Raw genomic sequence first — 23,005 nt, forward strand, 5'->3', positions numbered from 1 at the left:
TTTTTATTTCATTTCCTATATTTCTGTAATTAATTTCCTCTATTGTCCATTCCACTTAATAGTCTATATACTTTGGCAGTGTTGTAAATGCTAACAATCATGTGTTATAATTGAATAAAACAAAAATAATGTCTGGTAATATATATACGTGGTGTGTGTGTGTGTGTGTGTGTGTGTGTGTGTGTGTGTGTGTGTGTGTGTGTGTGTGTGTGTGTGTGTGTGTGTGTGTGTGTGTGTGTGTGTGTGTGTGTGTGTCAACTCGAAACTTTTACTGGGATTCTGCTTTGTCTGACAAAATTGTCAAAATTTTATTTTAATTACAATAGTTGATTTAGCGTTTTACATAAATTACACTTTAAAAAAAATATATTAATACAAATTATATCAAAAGTCATTTATACATTCTGTCGAATATTAGCCAGGGGGGCTTCTTACCCCAGACTGGGGGCCAACCATAGACTGTATAAAACAAGGGGCCAACTTACCCCAGTAGTGAATAATTGTACATATTTATTTACTATAACACCACATGTTAAACTTATACCATCTAAATATGTTACAATTTAAAAGTAAATGCATATTGTTCTTAAAGGGGGTTCATATAGTAGCCTACATTTACAGACAGCGGACGGGTTATTTTATTTTGTCACTTCCGGTTGTTGTTGTTGTTATTTATCGTCGCTTATTGCTGCCATTGGAGCAGTTCTTATGCAGCATCAATGCAGCATTGAGGGTCTCTCTGGAGAATGTAAAGCATGTTACCCTGATAATATGAGTAAATGATCTAAACAGAATATAAACAGCCTCTGAGAGCCGATATTCTCATGAACAGTTCATTTTATTTCACATTTCTATTCACTATCATGAAGAGACTTTACAAAAGAACAAACTGTTCCTTGACGTCACTGAGGACCATGTTGCCCTTACTGAGGAAATAGTGCAAAATGTTTTATTATTTAATCTTTTTTTAAGCCTAAAAAATGTTTAGTTTTTTTAAGTTTTCTTAGGAAAATCTTAAGGTTGAATACTAAAATACACAGTGTATAATGTCAGCACATAATATGTGGTCTTTATCAATTGTATTTTGGAGGATTTAGTTTAATATTGAATTGTTTGTATTAGCCGCTAATTAATGTTATATTATATTTTCTTTTGAACTTATGTCCTGATTCCTGAGTTTACCCTCTGCAGTGGTGGAGACAATTGGAACGACACCCGTTTACCATTTTAGTCCTGTAGGTGGCAGTATTGACCAGGCATGTGTGGTCTTTTCTGACTAGATCTCTTCAAGAAACATTAGGCCAAACTGTTTTTTATTTATTTTTATTTTTTATCCTATTATATCAATGCAATTCACAAACTAGATTAGGCCTATATGATTTCTAAGAGCTTGTCTATACTGCCCAACAAGTTTTGTCTGTGTGTTTTGACTTTTGTATTACATTTTTGGGCAAAATAATAATAATGATGATGACATACATTCATTTATGTAAAATATTTCATGTCCCATACATGCCACATCTATCAGGACCAGAGTTCAGAATATATATATATATACCTATAATCACACTATAATAAAGTATCATGTGTATGTTCCCTCTAAAATATTGAGGAAATCACAAGATTGACACAACATTTGAAATTATGGTTGGTGTTTTCAGTGTCAAAAGATATCAAGAAATGAAGACATTTATCCAAGATGACATTATTTTGTGTTTATTCACTTAATTTAAAAAGAACTGAACAGAGAGAGATAATATTGAGGCTGTTTATTCAGACATTATATCAAACTTAAAGGAAATGTATATGTAAATTGAATAATGCGTAACTTCTATCCAAAGGAATGATAGCGCAAGTACACAGGGGCTGTAACGAATCCTTGAAAGTGATAAGATTATTCTCACCAAAGGTGCCAAATCACTTTACAGCTGATGTCCCTGTCAATCAAAATTCTCCATATGGAAATACTCAAAAAATCTGCTGATGCACCAAGGCAGAGAATCATTTTCTCATGTGCAGTGATCCAATATTTGAGTGCAGGCTAACATGAGTACACTTGGCATGCATGACCCTTGAGACTTAATCCTTTCACGAGTGCTAGTATTCAGCTCAGACAGATTTCAATATGTAATTTCAAAACTATGAAAGACAAACGTTTGGTATTGAGTAGTGTGAATTACCTTTTAATACACATACAGAGTGTAATGTTAAAAATACCAGTCAAGTGTAATGCATGCTGTAGACAGTCTGACAGAGGTGTTTATATATATATGATAAACCTTACAAGTGACCCATGAAATATATTTCTGTAAAATGTGTAAAAAAGCAACTATCTCTCCTTACTGTACCAACAGAGTACTCAGTCACCCAAAAACCAGAATTACTTCAGTCCCTTAAATGTGATATACTGAAATGATATGATAACATTAACTTGTATTGTATATACTGCCAGTTAACCTATGCAAGAATTCTCTCTTCACCTGTTTTGCCCTCTTGGGAAACTGAAATATAACTACTAAAGCAAGGTGCATTAATGAACACTGAAATTCAGTTCAATCATGTTATTCCTACATTTCACGTGAAACCACACTGTACAGACCTCCTAATGCTTTATATGTTCACCTCTCCTCTGTCTGTACATCAGACCACCTATTTTGTTTCTGTCATGTATGTCACTGTCAGCACTAATAATATGAAAACCGCATTGGATTTCAAATCACTAGCATCTTCCATTTATAGTATACGTAATGTAGTACATTTCCTACCTTCTCTCTTATACAGTAAAAACCTTGCTGTGTCGTTCTGCCTTTACATCTAAACTGACACAATCAGCAATAAGCAGTCAGTTCCTTCCAAGTTTGACTTGAGTCGGAGCTACGAATAGTGTCACATTCCAATACTCTCACACATTGTCAAAACATACTGTACAAAAAGCAAAAAGGGTCAATCCCTTTTATATTTATGTCGATTTAAAAAAAAATAAAAAGAGGTTAATAACTAATACTGCTTTGAAAAGTCTCGCACATTACTTTTTATCTTTGGTAATAAGCATCAAAGTTCTTTGGTACACCTTTCTGAGTCCGTGCAATGCCTTCTTCATTAGATTACAGACCGCTGCATAGATGGGACCAAGAGGTGACTTTACAGAGGAACAGTTCACTCTAAAATGAAAGTCTTTTATTCACCCTCGTGTTGTTTGCAAAATCACATGACCTTGATAAAATCTTTCTTTCTTCCACAGAACAAACAAGAACATGAAAGTGAATGTGCACAGATGCTGTCAGGGTCCAGCAATGACAACCATAAAAGCAGGAAATTTGATCTATTATGATTTCATCTGAAATAGAGGGGAACCTTTTCAGCTTCAAGTTTAAATTCTGAAAGTAAATCAGATGGCTTTAGAAGATTTGGAATATTGCAATTTAATAGAACATTCTGTTGACCACCTCATTTTGTGTTTCCATGAAATAAAGTCATTTTGGTTTAAGTAAACATGTGGGGTGAGTAAATTATGACAGAATTTTTATTTTGGGTGATTTATACTACCGTTCAAAAGTTTGGGGTTGGTACGATTTTTCCTGTTTTTGAAATGAGCTTTTATGCTCACAAATTTATTTGATTAAAATTACAGTACATTTTTTTTAATATTGTGAAATATTATGACAATTAAAAATAACTGTTTTCTATTTTAATGTATTATAAAATCTAATTTATTCATCGGATGGCAATGCTGAATATTCAGCTACATTTGTTTCTTAAGAAACGTCTCTTATTTTGATCAATGAAAACAGTTGTCCTGCCGAATATTTTTGTGGAAATCACAATACATTTTTTCAGGATTCTCTGATGAATAGAAAGTTCAAAAGAACAGCATTTTTTTTTTTTTTTTACTATGTAAAAGTATTTTGGTCATTTTAATGCATCCTTGCTGAATAAGTTCTTTTTTTGTGTGTGTGTGACTTTATACATTTGAAGGATAGTGTATTTCTTATCTTGGATAGATTCCATCACACAGTCAACATGTGTACTGTATGCGATGTTTAGCCATGTACTTCAAATCCACAATGCTGTATTTTTACATTCAATATATAAGGGACACTTTGGTCAACCACGAAATCAGGCTGAAGTATAAATCATCCTTAAGTGCTTCCTACAGATCTTCAGGCAGGCCTCCCCTCTTCACCTGCAGACCGCCGGTCCAGCCACGGGGGCAGGTGTTGTAGCTGCGCACTCCTGGAGAGCGCAGACCTGAATCCTCAGACTCGACCGAGGCGTCGGAGTCGGTCAGCGAGCGGGTGTTGTACAAACGCACCGGAGAGTGGATCATGCGGGTGGGCGACGGACTGGTAAGTGTGGGCGACTGAGCTCCCAGCATCCGTGGCTGAAAGGGACTGGCGGGCTTGTGTTCATAAGGCAAGATCCCGCCATTCACCGGGGAGATGGGCAGACTGCGCCCGCTCAGCGACCTGGGAGACGGACTGTTTTTCCGCTTGGCGGCATTGATGATGTTTTTGGCCAAAATGCGATGGTTGGTTTTGGTGTCCTGGATGGCGGCCGGGGACTGGCACCTGGTTTCCCAGGGTGGAGACACAGGAGAGGTGGCGGTCGGCTTGAAGATGGTACCTGGAGTGGTTGCAATGGGTTTGTGGATGGGTCTTGGGGAAGGGCATGTCGCGACGGGCCTGTGGATGGGTCGGGGGGAGGGGGAGATTGGTGTGGGCTTGTAGATGGGGCTGGATGATGTAGAGGTCACTAGAGGGCTGCTGGGGGACCAGACCGCAGTGGAAAGCACCTCGGGGCTGGTGAAGCGTCGAGTGAGGTTGGGCGTCCTGGAGGTTGGGGTGGTGGAGCCGGGGCTTGTAACTGTTGCCGGGGTCTCCTCCTTAATCTGACAGAAGATTAGAAAAGGTTAGTTTTAGAGGTGAGACATCACTTTGATTTAGTCTGAATTGTTAAATACACTCACAAAAACACTGAACATTGATAATAAAAGGGCTCAAGAGTAAGGATTTTTCTGCTTTCCATTGTTCATATTTCTACTTGCTTTGCAAACAATCTTCACTGGAATCAAATCAAATTGTAATTTATCAATTAATAATTATCATAGTGATCCTTTTATATTTACATTTATAATATAAAAAGTCATATTTAAAAAACTAAAAAATAAGAAACATTTATTTTATAATATAAAAAAAAAAAATACTAGCCAGATATATAATAGCTAGACATTATTATACAGGAAAGTCCGATCAAATTCATACACACTTTTAGTGGGCAGATAATCCTGGACAGCATGTTAGATAATTTTATTTAGCTGACAAGGTTAAAAAGTTGACAAGCATAATTCGCAACCAAATGTCACAGAAAACAAGGCATAAATTGTGGAAGGAATAAAAATGTGTGTAGGCTACATGATCAAATATATATATATATATATATATGGCACTGATCTAATAAGACATGTGACAGCTCAGTCAACTAGCCTAAAACTCACACTGGACCAGCATGCAATCCTTATAGTTGAGCCCTCCATAACATGTTATGATTAACATTTGTTTTAAATGCAGATAGTGAGGAATGTTAGTGCACAGAAACAAAGATATCATCATGCTCGAGGTATTACAACAGCAGAACAATTCTGGGTCCAACAATAGCACTATACTACCTCTTCAAAAACACAAATTCATGCCAGGACCGTGCCCACGTTTGAATAAGATTAACCTGTAGACACGGCATTGAAACATATCTAAAACACCTCCTGCTGCACTGCATGCAACTTTAGATGTGATGTTATCGATATCAGGCCTTCTCATGCACCCTATGATTACATCGAGCTGTTTATTCTTGTCCAATGTCTGAGTAGTTTCCCAGCACACCATGATATCATGCCATCTCCAGATCGCTTGCATACACGCTGCCAAGACCACTAACCTTTACTGAGATATGCATTTGCACTGGTGTGGCTGCTGGGTATGTTTTCACCTCCAGCAAATGTGTTTTTCCAAGCATGAGGGAGGCCAGAGGTCAAGCCGTTAGCCTAAAGCTCACGCCCACAGGGGCCTGTTTCGGCTCAGATGTGCATTTTTAGGGGCAGGACAGGAATGTGCAGGGCACATACATATTCAGTCAGCATTAAAAAAAAGTTTCTAATTTCATTTTGGGTCAGAGCACCATGCGGCGGTGGCTCTGAGACACATATCTTTGTTTTGTTGTTGCAAGTGTATAGATAAAATAACTCTCTGTGTGGGAAAACTGGCCTGGGATTCTCATCACTGAAAAGAGGGATACTACTAAAAAACTGAAACAACTGATCATAGGGGATGCTGAAAATAGAACAAGAAATCCACACAGGAAATTCAGCAGATTAGTCAAGAGAAGAAGATAATATAGTATGAAAACCAGAGACAGATCAGAAAAGGAGTGTTTCATTGTTTTAATGAAACAGAGTAGACAAAATCATTTGAAAGAGATTAAGCCAGAAGGAAAACAATCCATTTGAAAACAACCAGAATAAAAAGATATTCCACATACTGGGTGTAGCGATAAAGTAAGCTGACTTCATTAAACTCAATTATGGCTTTGTTGAATCAGAGGTCTACAGTGTAACACTGTATGCACACTACATTAAGTACATACTGTCACACAGCATGCAAGCTGTAAACTACACCTATAAATGAAAGAGAAACATACAGAACTAATTAAGAAAGAGAACAGCACAGGTGCCGTGCTATGAAGTACTGAGGCCCTCATATCTTCCTAGTCATATTAAATTGTATATTGTAGATCATAAAAGGCAAGACGCCATCTGCTAAAGTGCTTTATAAAACTGTGCCAACTCCAACCTGAAAACTTGGAGGCAAGCGTTGGAAAAAGACACACTGGTTTTGTGCCCAAAATATATCTGGTATGAGCACAAAACTGAATAAACTCTAGTTCTGAAACACACAGCTGCACTAAATTACAATGTCTTTGATTAAAAGAAAACAAGTAAGTTTCAATTGATGGCCCTCTGCTGGCCAGTTCATGAATTACAATTTAAATAAGTTTTAAGAGTTAAGTGTGAGACCTGACAGTTATTGCCTCTGCATGCAAAACTCAAAAATTAAACAAGAAACAAACCGATCTGAGCATGAAACCAAAAGTGCTAGATTTATTGTATCCAGTAGAGCTATTTTTGTACCTTACTGCTCTCTTGTTACTTCTAAATGGACAGTCAATATGTGTCATTTTTCTTCCCTTCCAATATTCTTTGGCCTGAAGAGTACATAAAGCAAAGAAGAGCAAAAATGGAAAAGTTTAAAAGAATGAAGAGGGTTTCCACACCTGTGGGGTGATACCAGCTTTTTTGGCGGAGAACGTAGGACGTGGAGCTTGGACGCCAGAGCGAGGTGAAGCCACACGTCCTGGAGCTAAAGGAGACACTGGGGAACTGACGCTGCCTGCTGTGATAGGACTGAGAGGCGTCATGGGAGGCGAAAAGCAATGGGCTGACCGATAGGCAGCAGACGGGCTGTAAGGTGATGGCAATGGGCTTGTTGGGAGGGATGATTGTCTGGAGAAGGAGTGGGCTGTCATGACAGGTTTAGGAGCTGGGGCGGCTCTGGGAAGAGTGCTGTAGGGATCTTTCGTTGGGTTGAAGATGAAGAGGGATGAGTTGAGCTGGTACGGCTGATGTCTTGACAGCTCCATCTCGATTTTAGTGCAACCGTTCTCCAAGGGTATCTCTGGTGGTGGAGCCGGAGCGGGTCCTGGCGTTTTGGCAGGGATAGTCTTTTTCTGTGTGGCCTGCTGAGCTTGAAGTGTCTTTGAAATCTGCACACTTACATTGGAGGTGTTCACTATGGCCTTTACTCGACCGGGCATGTTGGATGGATACACCCACGAAGGAGGCAAGGACATGGTAGGAGAGGGAGATCTCAGCTCCTTGCTGTCATGGACGTACCTTTCCATTCTCGACTGGCGTTTGGCAAACAGTTCAGCTCCTTTTCCTGAAGCATTGGTCAGGGCTTGCTCAGGCTTGTGCTCCGTCCTGTCACGCGTCCTGGAGCTTTTCAAACTCGAGGCCCACTGTGGCACCAAAGCTTCCTCGTGAATGTCCTCATCCTTGGCCAGGAAGTTTGAGGCTTCGGCCCCAAGAGCTAGCAGCTCCTCCTCCTGCGCTGCATCTGGCTGGGGTTTCGGTTTCTTCTTTTCATCTGCACCCTGCACCAAGGACAGTAGTTCAGGATTCGGAGCCACTTTTGGCTTCTCCTGAAATGTGAACATTGACTTACGGGTTGCTCTGCGAGACCGGCCCTCATCGAGGATACCCGTTTTGATCGGCGCTGAGGATCTCTTCTCGCTCAAGAGTTCAGGGACAAATGTAGGCCTGGGGGCAGATGGGCGGATGTAGTAGGAAGAAGGTTGGGGTGAGGGAGCATAGGCTGTGTCAGGTGGAGGAGGGCTGGAGTAGCTAGGGAGAGGAGGAGTTGGATATGAAGGTGGAGGTGGTGGTGGTGGAGAGAAAACAGGTCTTGCGTGCATTCGGTAGGTTGAAGGTTGTGGTTCAAAATGTGTTGCGGAGTCATGGGATGGGGTTGGAGGGAGTTCCATGGCTGGACTTGTAGCTTCAGAGGATCCAACTGTTGTCGGGGAGAAAAATGGCCGAGCTGTTCTGTTTATGATCGTGGGCTGTTTAGTCATCGTCTTGGCTGCTTTTCCATTGCACTGCATACTGTATCCATTCGCGATTTCTTTATTGTGCGCTCCATTGGATTCAGCTTCATCCTGACCAGTTCTGTCCATAACAACAAGGGTATTGTCACTTCGAGTAACCTCATCCTTGACATCCTCTTTGAGGTCTTCTGAGAGCTCTTCATCCTTCTCATTGACAGGTAGAAAGTGTCTTTCTAGGCCACTTTCCTCTGCTAAATCCTCCCGCGTAACCTTGCTAGCATCTTCCATGTCACAACCAGTACTGCGGATTCTGCCAGCCGACCACGTCAGACCTGTCTTGAGGTTCCTGTGATTCAACTCTGTGTGCTGGTCCTCAGTCGAGTGCTGTTTGTCCCATGTCTGTGGACTTTCAGAAGATAAATCAATTACATTCTCAGATGCCTCCGCTCCCCCTCCTCCGACACTCACGAGTGTGAAAGCGTTCACTCTCTGTCTGCGACGGTTGAAAAGTTGTACGCCTTTAGAGTTGGAATTGGCCTGGAGCTGAGCAGCAATGATCTGACTCTTGGTACGTGCCTCTTTCAGCTCCTTCTCTGACAAACTGGCACTTCTGCTGAGGTCTGTAATGGTAGAATAAAACAATAATCAACTCAAGAGAAAAATGTAATTAGCAGTTGTAATTGTAATTGTAATACATCACAGCTATGGCAACTGCAAAGCTTTTCAGTTCACAAAGACAAGCAAAGTGTTGCTCAACTCAGCATATAAATGTAAATTTTAGCACATACCACCAAGTCTAATGAGGGAAGTGCTATTTTAAAATGCACTTAATTGTTTCAGCCTAACAAACAAAGGGAGATGCATATAATATGACAGGCCTGTTTTATTAGAGAGAGTAATGGGAAAGGATTTGGCAAATATTAACCTAATTTATATTTTATTTTATGATCTCACCATTGCTGTCACAATCATTTGGGTGTTTCGATTATAGTAGCAATGTGCTCAAAAGGGAGTATAATTATCTTAAAAGTCAAGAGTATTATATATCTTTCAAGTAATTCTAGTTTCCATGAGTCACCCTACTAAAAAGATGAATCATATTAGTTTGTAGTCATTTTTGCAGACAGACTCATAAAAGAATGGCTGACATATAAAGTTCAAGGATTTTCGTTCAAAATGATTATTTTCACAGTTTGCTGTGATTCACGATCCCTGCAGGCAAACTTTTGTAGACCACATAACGTTTTCACACATTTATAGTTCTAAGAATCTCCTGTAAATAAATCGTGATGCTGATATTTGCAGTTCTACCCATAGTTTGGCAAAGATGGATGTTAAAACAGTCATCTATTTGTTGAAAATGGCAAAGGTTTATTGACTGGGCTAAAAAGCCTCATTCCGAGCTGGAGAAAGTATTTCCTTCACCATGGGCTAGTCCCTCCTTTAGCATTCCGCAACTGCCGAGAAAATTCCCTCTTGAGACTGCAGCATGCCTTGTGAAATCTCTCTAAGGCACAGTAGTCATCGGTTTATATGCTGACATCCTGACAGGTTCATGCCTTTCCGTCATCACTTACAAGACAAAGTCTACATTTAAATGCTTGAACTTTGACCTGCAGTGATATACTGTGGCATCAAAGTTTCAGTAAATAAAACAAGCGTGCTTGAAGATCCTGCCTACAAAATAATGAGTGCCTCAGGAAAGGAACAGAACTTTTTAAACACAAACCCTCAACATCTTATACCAGAACATCACATCCTGAGAAACAGACTGTTAACAATTACATCACTGGCAGAACGGCTTCACTCACTTAATGTAAGCGTGGTTAACCTGTGCAACATAAACACAATCTGTTTCCCTAATAGACCTTTGAATAATTAACCACTCAAGGTTTCCCTGAGGTTGTTTTCAGCTTTTATCCTCAACCCCAGACTTTGCAGCAAAACTTGCAAACAATTTTGAGGGGTTTTTTTTCTCCGTCCAAGCAGGTAGGTCTTTGTCTTGCCAGAGTCATAATCTTGAGTTAAAAAAAATGTAATAAAAAAAAAGGTATTAAAAAAGCACCAGTTCTAAATCTTTCCCATTTGTTTTATGTGCAAGTTTGCCAGACTCAAAGGAGCTTTCATAGCACATGAAATAAAATTATAATAGAGCATGAATAATGTGCATCTGCCTTTCATTCCACCAGCAAAAACTCCTCTTATTTAGTCAGTAAGCAAGCAACTTTATTTATAAAGCACATTTTCAAACACCAGACGTTGCCCCAAAGTGCTTTACAAAAATGGTAACATTAAAATCATACAACAAAACAAACATCACTTATTCAAAAGCTAAAGAAAATAAATACGTTTTTAAATAAGACTTAAAAGTGGCAATTGATGGAGCTGACCTCACGTGGAATGGGAGACTATTCCAGAGTTTGGGACCTACCACAGAAAAAGCACGATCTCCTTTTGATTTTAAATGACAACGAGGGACCTTTCCAACCTAGTCAGGCTATGCAACACAACCTCTACTGTGATTAAAAACTTTCCGTTCTTCCTCTTTACAGATATTCATATTTATGTTATTTAAAATAATTTCCCATTTAAAAACCTTGAGCAAAATCCAATAATCAGCAATAAACACTCATGCAACTTTTCTCTTTTCTTTTCATTCGCATGTTTCCCCAGTCAGCCCATGTATCTTTCAAGAATTATTTCTTTAAACATAACCTAAATAAGAAAATTATCTGATGCACAGTTTACACTTGTTCCTTTTTCTTTTAAAATAATAAAAATTTTCCTGTCACATTATCAGAGCCAGACCATTTATTCCGTTACGAGTTACTGTGACTCATTGACTGCCTTCTACTTTTTAAATAACAATAAAATGTGGTAATGTTCGCAGAATAATAACAATTAAAAAAAATTGTTGGTGTACGTATCCAGGTTAGGTCATTTTAAACCTTTTTTTTAATTATTATTTAAAAATGAAACCAGTTAATTTAGATTAACCACATTTTAGATTACAAAATAAATGTACAACCAAACTGTTAAAATACACAATACCTTACATATCCACTGAGCAACTTGTCACTTTAACTTCAAAACATGTCCTTCTCTTCATTTTAACACTTGTGTTAACTTTGTCTGTCTAGGCTATGCCTAAAGATAACCCAAAGGAACCAATCTGATTTTTCTTTTAAAACAGCATGGATTCATTACAAAATGTTGCTCTCCTGACACCACTTTAATGCAGAAGTAGCATTAGTAGTCATAATTTGAATGATCTATGTAATCAAACCTCAGAACACATTTATCATGACTTCAGCACATGCCTTTCACCAATCCTATGCCTTTTTAACGCAAATAAAGCTTTTAAACTTCAACAAATATGTCGAGTCTAACTAAACTTCTCTTACCTTAATTAACTCTGAATACAGTCTCTTTTGTTGCTGCTCCGCGAGCTTTTCTAATTTAACTTCATGTGTTTCCTCCACTCCCCCTTTAGCAGCGCGAGGCGAGCCTGGATCAGATTTCGTGTCGTTGCGAGTGATGATCTCTCGCGAGCTCCAAATGCGCATCGAGGCGGGCAGGCTGGGGCATTGGACGAGGTTTGCGCTTCCCTTTCGCTTTTTTAAGGATGGCTATGCTGTGTGACGTTCCTGGCAGACTTTTCTTCCTCTGCTTTTTGGTTTTGTACTCTCCAAATTTAACAGTGAAGAACCAGAACAGACAGCATACCGAATTGACCTGGAGAGCGCGGATATTGTCACGCGGGGTAGTTGTCACAAGAGCTAGTTGGAAACTATGAGGTTTTTAGCCAAAAGTTCAATTCGAAAAATATTTTGTCTTGCAGTGGTTTTTTAGGTTGTTTTTAAACACGTATGGTTAAACTCTCTTGAATGAGACCGCATAATGTGAATTTTATTTTTAAATCGTTAAAAACGTGACAACTTGCCCCAACCTGACTTTGATGAAAAATACTGTTGTCCTGACAACACAGTTCAAACTTTCAGTTGACTCCTGCTCGTTTTTAAGAAATTTCACTTACCCAAAAGTGTGTGTGTGTGTGTGTGTGTGTGTGTGTGTGTGTGTGTGTGTGTGTGTGTGTGTGTGTGTGTGTGTGTGTGTGTGTGTGTGTTGCTAATTAGCCTACATTAATAACCACATGCAGCATGTACGTTTTCATTCAATGCTAAACCTTTCCCATTTAAAGGCATAGTTCACATAAAAATGAAAATTCTGTCATCATTTACTCACCCTTATGTTGTTCCAAACCCTCATGACCATAAAACCCATTTCTTTCTTCTATGGAAAACCAAAGCAGAAGCAGAATGACAGCCTCAGTCACCATTCACTTTTATTGAATGAAGAAAATATGCAATGAAAGTGAATGGTGACTGAGGCTGTCAGTCCCTGACTTTTTGTTGAACTAGGCTGAACTAACCCTTGTGGTCACCGCTGTTTTCATTACCAGAGACCATGGATGCCGGAACGATTTTAAAGCGTTCTTACAAAGAGCACGAGCACTGAATTTTACAAGTTATGACTGCTACGGCCTTGGATGCACCTAAATAATCATATAGAATCTGTAAGTTTGCCCATGCACATTTCAGCAGTGTCATGTATAGAATCAATGTGTCAGCTCTATCAGAGGATTGGGTTTCAGGGGGGAGAGCCGTTCGGCGAACACGCTCGCTTGGGTGGATGGACACCTGAGCTTCAAGGGTGGAGTTCAGTTTAGACCGCAGAGGTTTGCTTGCTTAGCTGAACCATCCTACCTGACTCATATCGCTCATGCTTAACTTATCATTAACATGAAGGAAAAGACAGGAACTCCCTCTAGCCTAAAAAGTAGTGGTAGGAATGGACGGAAAGAAGGAATGTTCCCATTTCCTTGGCACTGAGCTGCCGGTGATATGTGGGCTCTTAGTTCAGACAGATGAGGGAAACTCCCTTACAGCTTGAGGATTTTGGGACCTGGCCGGCCTGGGGTTGTATATCAAAGGTCAGATTCCCCTGTCGGATGTAATTGTCCGGTTGGAGGATGGGATTAAATAACACTTTTCCTCTGGGAAAAGTGAGCGAGTGTGGAGTGATGAGATTGGAGCTGTTTAAGAACTTAAAAAACATGAATGTGCAATTACACCTCAAATGTCCAGAAAACCTATAGGAGACTCTTCATGTAGGGCTAGGGCTGGGCGATATAGATAAAAAAATCATATCTCAGTTTTTTTTTTTTTTTTTTTTTTTGGCTGAATGGCAATATATGGTATTTATCTTTGTATTTTCTCCTTTTCCTGGATAAAAATCCAATATGGCACATTTAATGTCTAACAGCAAATATTTTAGCAAAATTTATATTTTAGTCAGAATTATTGTGGAATTATTATTGAAGTATTACGCATGCGCACGGCAATCATTCACTGAAGTCTGTAAAAATTAAGAAGAGACTTGCTTGCATAAGGCTTGTCCACTCCTGACAGTAAATATTCGCATAACTTTCTAACATTTAGAGAATATACCTGTGAGATATACATCTCAAATGCATTAAACAGCACAAGTATCTGTCAGAGCATCTGACGTGGCAAGCCGTTTACGTTAACTATCTTACAAGTTATTTTGAAGCCCTTAATATTAAGCATGTGTCATGTTTAGGACAATCTGGATTATGCACTTTCCGCAGCAGCTCACTCTGTGTCCTCTGCTTTTTTTCAGATGCTCTTGTAATATCAAACTACTGTATATTGATAGAAACGGTATAGAGTGGTGCAGGGATGACGTCAGAACAGACAAACTAATTTGCCACTGGTTCCTTCAAGATTTTCCTATGGGTTTTTCAGTTTACGAGTTAAATAAAGCCTGTACTAAAGTATCGTCAAGTTATGTTTACCACAGGCTTTATTTTACTCATAAATAGAAAAACCCCATTATAAAACCCCATAGGAAAATCCCGAGGGAACCAGTGGCAAATGACTATTCTGGGTTCTGACGTCATCCCTGCAACACTCTATTACCTATCCATAGTTTCTAAAAATATACTGATATATCGTACAGACTTGATACAGACTCCACCCAGCCCTATTTAGGGCTATGTTCACAGAATAGCATCTACAGATCCATTTTGATCCAGAGAAATGCTGCTAAATTATTGCAAAAACTACCGTTGTGGTCATAAATGTACATGTCCCATGCAGAAGTTGCAAAATGTCAATAATTATGTGATGGAAAAGACAACACATAGTTTAAGTGTCCAAATGAGTCACATGAGATATGAACATCTTTAATGGAAGAACTGGGTGTGGGGGAAATTAATTTGGATATAGAAGTATTTTTTTCTGTACTATATCTGGCTTCAGATAGACAGTCTGGTAAATACTTAGCCTGCTAAACATCTTTTTACTTTATTACTTTGTTTCCTTTTGTATTTTAGGATCCCACCCAATGTTATTGTTCTTTATATATTGCAGCTTTTTTCTGTTGTGTTTTGCTGAATAATTTTTTCCCCTGTGAATATAGAAGTAAAACAAAGAGCTTGATAATACAAATTAAGTTGAGCAAAATTTAAATGAACATTTTGCATATTCTGCAAGGGGTACATTATGTAAACTTAATTATGACCACAATCGTAGCTCTAAATCATAACAAAAAAATGAGTCAAGAACAGGGAAATTCATCATATAAATTCAAATGCATTCATCATATAAAGTGGGGTCAAAAAGTCCAAGACCCCAATTGAAAATGCTTCTGTTTTGCATTTTTCTAATTTAATACAAAGAATCACTGCATGAACTCCACAAGTTTGTGTAAAAGCTGATGATCATGTTCTCCAACAATATTGTGCTTTAATGGAAGAACGTTTTTCAAACTCACACAATTGCTTATTTGATTAATGACCTAGAAATAGTGTAGAATTAAAAATATTTTTTATTATTTTAAATTGTAGTAATCACTAAAACTTTATGGGGGAAAATAGAAACCTTGTGTGCTCTCAGACTTTTGAACCACACTGTATCATTTTTCAATTTCATGCTATCAGCATCTGGAGATGCATGAATGACAAGCATAACATTCTGCATCTCATCAAATCATGATGCTGTGTGGAGACATCAATCCCATACAAGGAGAGAGAGACAGAGAGAGAGAGAGAGAGAGAGAGAGAGAAAAGGAAAGAAAAAGAGAGAGAAAACGCTGACATTTACTTCCTAGGAACAATATGAAACCAATATAAAGTGACAGAATTAGCTCTTCCATCTCAGCCTCTCCACATCCTCCCCTCTCGCCATTTTACACGCTCCAAAACTGTGACAACATCAGAGAAACCTCTTGAATTCTGCAAAAACGGTTTTGGACTATCTGAAATGGCCCAGAATTCTCGTCAGCAGAGCTGTAAAACCCCTCTGTCGCACATTCACTGGTGTGAACTGCCGCCTACTTGCTTGGTCATCTGCAAACCTTATTATGCATTCTTTCCAGATTATACTACCCACAGCTTGAGCATTATGGTCAGTGGGTATGAACAGAAGAGCTATTACTGCACGGCTCATCTGTGGCTGTGAGGAAACAAATGTGTCATTGAGGGTTCCGTAAGAGCTGATGTCTAAACAGTTAGGGGATAGCAGCATGTTGTGTTTGTCTGATGGTGTTCGTCTCTCTGAATGTAAAACCATTCGACTTTTCAACTTTGTCTTGACTCATTTATTTAAATTTGATTATGTGACTCTATGGAATACTTGAAGGCACTTTATTGCCTTTTATTTTTATTTTTTAAATCATATAATAGTGATTCCCAAACTTTTTTGGTCAACTGAATCTTTTTGACCTAAAATATTTACTTGGAAGTCCCCTTGGATTCTAAGTTAATATTTAAATAATTTAACAACACATTCACTTCTGATGTTGGTTGTAGTCATATGATATTCAGGTAAACAAATAAAGTAGTGTTTTATATTAATTGCTTTCATTTAATATATTTAATTGGTTTAGGTTTTACTTTTATGATTTAATTCTTAGCTTTTCATCAACTCACAAATCCAAGTTTGGCAAACCCTGATCTAATATAATAATTTAAACTGCCATATAATATTTAACAGCCATGTCAGGTTCTTGATCACCCTGCCGGGGTCTATTTTTTTTTTTTTTTTACATTATTCCTTAAATATTTAACACTAAAGTGATACAAGTGAACTGTAACATATCCTGTTCTTTAGATTCAAAGTTGTAAACAAGATGAAAATATTTACTTGTTTTCCGCTCCATCTGGCAAGACGTCAAGCCTGGCTTTGCTTTGACCCCGCAGTGGTCATCTTTCTCCAAGATGTTAGTACTGTGCCTCTCCAGGGATGTCTTTGCTCCAGTCTTGTCGAGGGTAGAGGATGTTGTAGTGGTAGACCCACCCCAGCTGTCCCCTCTTCTTGCAGGCTCATGCTTGCACTCCATCCCAGCGGTGCAGCTCCGTCCTCGTGTAAGAGACGCTGTTCTTTCGCTTAGCACCCTCTTAACCGGCACACTTGCCTGGGTGTGACAAAAGCTTTATTTTTCTCAGCTGGGGTGTAAGTTTGCCTTGTATGAGGTGGTTTTGGGATCCCCTGGCTGTTTTATGCTTCCCGAATTGTGACGAACCAAGGATCAAAAGCAGGATCAAAGTCAAATTAAAGCTCTACATTTTTACCGTTTTCTTCACGGTAATCCTTCGGAGTAGACCCGCTACCGCACAGAGATGAGCTGAGGAATGCACTTTTGCTTTCAATCCACGCAATATTATTCAGACTCTAACAAGACCTCCCTGGAGGTACTTCTCAGTGCACCCTGGACCAGTTCCCATGGAAAAGTGCCAAGAAAATTTCACAACTTGGATTTGCTCTTTTGCAAATGCGGGAAAGGCTGGAAGACTATCCACTGTTCTATTTGCGTCTGTTTTCGATCTCTTATCCAGATATTTGTCTTTCGTTTTGAGTCAGTCACCAAAACATGTCCCTTGAGTTTATCGCAATCCCTCCGAGACAGACTGTTTCTTTAAAGGCACGCGTAGCCCCTGCTTTTAAAACGTTTCAACAATGTCAAGATGAAGGGTAGCGCTTGGAGCTTTCCTGTCGATTCATTAGCACATGAAAAAACACATTCAGCTGAAAGGTCGTCCAAACATTCTGACTGCAGCTATTGTAATCACTTAACTTTCAAACAAGGCTTTAGTGTGCTCAATCCATATATTTGTATTCTAAACAGATGGTTTCTGTAGTTTTCATTCTTTATCCTTGCATTACTGATCAAATCTCTCTGGGTAGCTCAAGCCAAGCGATATGATCTCTAACCCACCATCAGAGCTGACATATAGTTTATTTGCTTAAGAGAGACTCCTCGAGCAAGTATATGGCATATCCAGACAGGACTTAATGTCTTAACCTCTAGTTGTGTCATAGAAATGAAAGGCCACTGGATGAACCTCCGCTGCTGCCAGGATCCAAGGAGTCAGTGATCTGCGACTTCCTGAAACATATAAGATGCAAACTATGAGTCGACGTTTACTATGATACATTCATAAAAATAAAGAATATCCTACAAATTACATCCAGATATCCTACAACATGAAACATCTAATAAAGCATTTTCAATCAGAAACATCATAATGGAAAATTCCAAATGAATGGAGGGGTATTTCCTCTGGCCCTGTGCACTTGATATCATTTGTGAAAATGACACCCCACCCATTGTCAAATCAGTGGGAGGAATGAACTGCATTTCCTACATGTTGAAACAATGCATATCTAATTTTCTTCCCGACTAATATCAAGGAGACAGGAAAATGAAAGGAACAGGTGTTGCCCAGTTAGGAGATTGACTTTATAAAACGGCCTGTTAAGGAAGGAAGGTCAATATTTTTTGAAGCTAAAACATGAAATCTGTGCCACAAAGTTAAGGAGAACGATCCACAGATTTCCAATTGGAATATTTATTCAATTATAAAGTTTATAAAGCTAATGTGGCTACAAACTTTTAAAAAAATAAAAATATTGTAGGATTCTAAGCTGTTTAACACTATTTAAATGTGTTTTAGTTCAAGTCAAAACATACTTGAAAATATATTTTGTGTTTCACAGAAGAAAGAACGTCATACAGAATTGGAATGACATGAGGGTGAATAAATGATCACATAATACAAATAAAAAAACTATTCTTTTAACTATCCGATTATGAAGATTGAAGTGTGGAGTCACTATATTTTATCATTTGGTTTCATAAAGCCATATGCAATGTCAGCTGTCGGTTTAAGCCCTGTTATAGGAACGGCTTTGACTCAAATGTGAGTCTATGCATGCTCTCGGACATGCATGCTGAAACAGGACAGTGTGTTAATTGGCAATTGTACAAATAACACAGTCTAGTCTCAATAGCACTGAATCACCCTGTCAGCGGAGTGTTGTCTCTCTCACATCCTGTAGGCCACAACAAGGCTGAGGGTCATGTGAGGTAATAAGACCCCATTAGTCTTCATCACCCCCTTTCAAACACTGTTTTAACTAATAACACCTATGACAAATGAGCAGTCTTGGAGTGATTAGCTTGACCCCTGTGCGTTTATGTTTGGGAGTTTATGTCACGCCCACTCCAACAGGCGACTTAAAGTGGCTACAAAGAAGACACCCGCTGTTCAAGCCCTCCCTGCCATCCTCCTCAAATAAAGACAATCAACTCAACACAAACACTCTCGCCCACAAAAGCCTCTCACAAGCTCTCTGCCTTACTCTGCTTTGGACGGAACATAAAGAGCAGTTGCTTTGTTTTGTAATGCATTACACTGAGTAATGTGACCTCTGACGACACTTGATAGGTAGATACTAATGTTATACATTATAGAAACTAATGCTGTACAGACTGCATATAGGTACAAATACAGATACAGACAGGCTAATTCATTTTGCCACACTGGCAGATAAAATGACTTACAGATCTGATTTCATACTAGCCATTTAACTATTTTCTTTTAATAAAAAAAACTCTGTAGGCTATATTAAAAATATAAAATATATATACACACACTGTTCAAAATGTTGGAGTTAGTAAAATGTTCTTTTTTTATTACTTTTATAATACTTTAATTTACAGTAGCAAGGATCCAAAAAAGTGACCGTTACAAAATATTTTTTTTTTTTTCAATAAATTCAATAAATTTTGGAGAAAAAAAATAGTCATAGTTTCCACAGGAATATTAAGCAGCACAACTCTTTTCAACATTGATTATAATAAGAAATGTTTCCTGAGCAGCAATTTTACTTTTGATAATTTGCTTATTGTTCTTACTGCAATTTTGATCAAATAAATGCTTCCTTGGTGAGAATAAAAGATTTCTTTCAAAAACATAAAAAATGTCTCGTCACTTACATCAGGGAAGCTCTCAGACTATCATTTTTAACATTACATTTAATCCAATTATGGTTGCTTATCCACTTAACAGCTAATTAGCAATCAACTATTTGTTTTACTCACCAAATCACATTTAGGCTAAAAGCTGATTGAAAGAAAGTTGAAAGCTGAAGGTAAATCTGAAGGATTTGCAGGGAAAAAAGTCAGTTTAATGATAAATCTTTAATCTCTCTTAGTGTCAAAGTATGCTTATCCTATCTGATTTCACTTCCTAGGTATTTACATTACACCATTGACTTACCAGCCTACCTGTACAGCTCCCTCACATAAAGTATCTATAACCATTTGTCATCATTTGATTCATGACTCATTCCAGTCCAATGAGGGCATTCTTGTTCTCATACACTATTCTAATGAACCATATTGAGCTCGACCCAACACATTCCATGCGTTATCAGTCCTGAGGCACCGAATACAGGTACTGGGAGATAGTATTTGTGTGTGTTTTGGGCTGTATCCGTTACAGTGCATAATATGAGCAGTAATAGTGTACGAAACGGTGTCTGACACAGCGTTTTGGTAGACCTCCGGGGCCCGACAGGTCTCTCTAATCTCCCAGATCCATTACATCCCTCCAGGGCCGGATCCTTCAACCGTACGCCACACTACAATGCAGAGACCTGCACATCATCTCGGCTTCTTTCATACAAAGGCCTATTGAAGCACCTGTAAGTGGCTTGAAAAATAATTTGGGGGTTGTACTCTACATTTGGCATTCTTTGAGAGTAATTCTCAGCAGATAGCCAGCATGCCTTGGCTTGCACAGGTTGATGACAGACAGCAAAAACACCATTAGTTATAAACTTCAATGAGGCTCAGAGACATGGTGCCTGCTTCATAAGGGTACTAAGTATATAGCAGGCACACATCTATAAATTATACAGAAAAACAACTTGTCATTGAAATCATAAGATGTGCAGGTTCTCATTGGGATGTGCGTTCAATAGCAAAGTCTGCAGAGAATCACTAAGAAAGAAGACAAAAAATAAAACCAGGTACTCTGCAGATACTGCATCAGTGTTTCAATTCAATTTGAATGACTCATATACTTCATTAAAGATCTATAAACGCATAAAAAAAAAAAAATCTAGCACTAAACTCTAGCAGATCCAAATAGCAGATAAAACTTTAGTACCATTTAAAAGCTGCGACTTAATAAGTCTAGCAAATTAAGACAGCAAATAAAAGTTCAGATCAGATAAAGGTCAGTGACAGATGCTCAGCACGAAGTCTCTGCTAAACAGAACCCCTGCCTAATGTATAAGTCATTACTGTCGCTAAGAAACTCCAGCACCGGATATTCGTTCTACTGTTACAGCACGCTGCTCAAATTTATCATCACAAGAACCACACACAGGCAAGGCAAAAGACAGCCAAACGGGGAACACATGAAGCCCATCGCCGGTGAAACTATCCCTCCACCAGGAGGAGAAAGAAGTTAACTTCCTCAATTAATTCAACCCAAATATTTAGAAAGATCGACTTCAGAAACACTCCTCCCGGTTGCAGCTGGCTACCTCATGCAGTAAGTTCTTGAAGGATGTAGTCTGCGATTCAACAGGTGATAAAGCTCTTCACTGATAACACAACACCAGGAGAAACTCAATGAAAAGCTCTGGAGCTGATGCTAGACTCACCTGTACTCCCAAGTGCTTCGGTGTGTATGTGATGGCTAGTTGTACAGCCCTTTTTCAGGTCCTCCTTGTGTTCACCTCCCCCCCTTTCTCACATGCAGTTACGCTCTCGTTCTTGCTCTCTCTCTCTCACAGACAGAAAGAAGGGAAAAGGGGGTGTGGACGAGCAGGAGTTGGAACACAGAGAGCTCTTTGTCTGCCTTTTTCATATGGTTTCCTTCAAGCATGCATACTGAACACATTATACCATTATATATTTTCATATTTAAAGTAGGGGTGTTTGCTCTTTGCTCTTTGTCCCGCTCAGATTTTTACACTGATTGGGGGAATAGAACGTACGAAGCATATCCATGCACTAAAATTTTTACACGAGTGCTTGTTTCTGATTGCTATGAGTTATAAAAAGTAACCAGTGTCGAGTGTTTTCTCAAGAGGAGAATAAAGTGAAACACAAAAGGACCATGAAGATTGGTTTCACAGACACGGAGAGCCCTTGCGATGATTCTTGAGCTGCATGTTGAAGCAAAGTAAGACACTTAAAGTCTCAAAGGGATGGAATCTAAAGCCCACTGATCTTCCACCAATGATGTCTGTCTGAGAAAAGACATGCGAGATGGAAAACAATGTATCTAGCAGGACATACTATGGTTCGATTACAGGAAGATTTCAGAACATGTTTAAGGGTTATTTTAGCGAAAATGATCTTTCTGATATCTCAGTGTTGTGTGCAACTGAGTAAACTAAGCTCTGATCTATATCATCTCTTAGTGTTTTCTCACAGTTGAAAAACACTCACAATGGTTCTTGTCTGAAACACTGAGCTCTTTTGTAGATCCATCAAATATTTGCTTCTGTTTTGAAATGTCATACCTGGGTGATATGTGAGGCCTCCAGCCATATTCAGACCACCATCTCGGTCGTACACAGAATAAGGGTGTTTGTCAGCAAAAACTGGGTTGTGACTTGTACCTATGATAAGAAGTATAAAAAAACAAGTTCATAGTAATAATAATGATTAATTTGATTAATAAATCAGCATATAATGTAATTAATTCAATTGATATTTAGTTTATTGAGAGCTCTATTATTTTAATTCACATTTCAGAATTAACTTTACATTTAGCTCTGAGGCTAAAATGTGCAATTAACAAAAATGATATGATTTGTCAACCTTTAGAGTGAGTCCAAATAAATCGAGTTCAAGCAGTTTATAAGGGGGAAACTAATATATGTTAGTGTAATTTAACTTAATTTAGCTTCTTCAATTCTTGCACATCCTAGGAAGAATGTCAGTTTGCATACTGTCCATC

General features: G+C 38.6%; 1 protein-coding gene across 2 annotated transcripts; it reads right to left on the bottom strand.

Annotated features, from left to right (window-relative positions):
- Positions 1-1,754: 1,754 nt before the first annotated feature.
- Positions 1,755-21,836, bottom strand: synpo (synaptopodin). Of its 2 annotated transcripts, none has more exons than XM_082177544.1 (4): positions 21,699-21,836; positions 16,884-18,126; positions 7,324-9,275; positions 1,755-4,888 (listed from the first exon to the last, which is right to left on the bottom strand). In XM_082177544.1, exons 2-4 carry the CDS (start codon positions 17,077-17,079, stop codon positions 4,151-4,153), a joined length of 2,886 nt encoding a protein of 961 aa, XP_082033670.1. In that variant the 5' UTR covers positions 17,080-18,126; positions 21,699-21,836; the 3' UTR covers positions 1,755-4,150. The 2 variants fall into 2 exon arrangements, with proteins under 2 accessions (XP_082033670.1, XP_082033671.1); XM_082177545.1 differs by lacking the exon at positions 21,699-21,836 and adding an exon at positions 21,579-21,600.
- Between the last annotated feature and the right edge of the window lie 1,169 nt (positions 21,837-23,005).

The sequence above is a fragment of the Leuciscus leuciscus genome, assembly GCF_965113295.1.
Source record: "Leuciscus leuciscus genome assembly, chromosome: 8".
Taxonomy (NCBI): domain Eukaryota; kingdom Metazoa; phylum Chordata; class Actinopteri; order Cypriniformes; family Leuciscidae; genus Leuciscus; species Leuciscus leuciscus.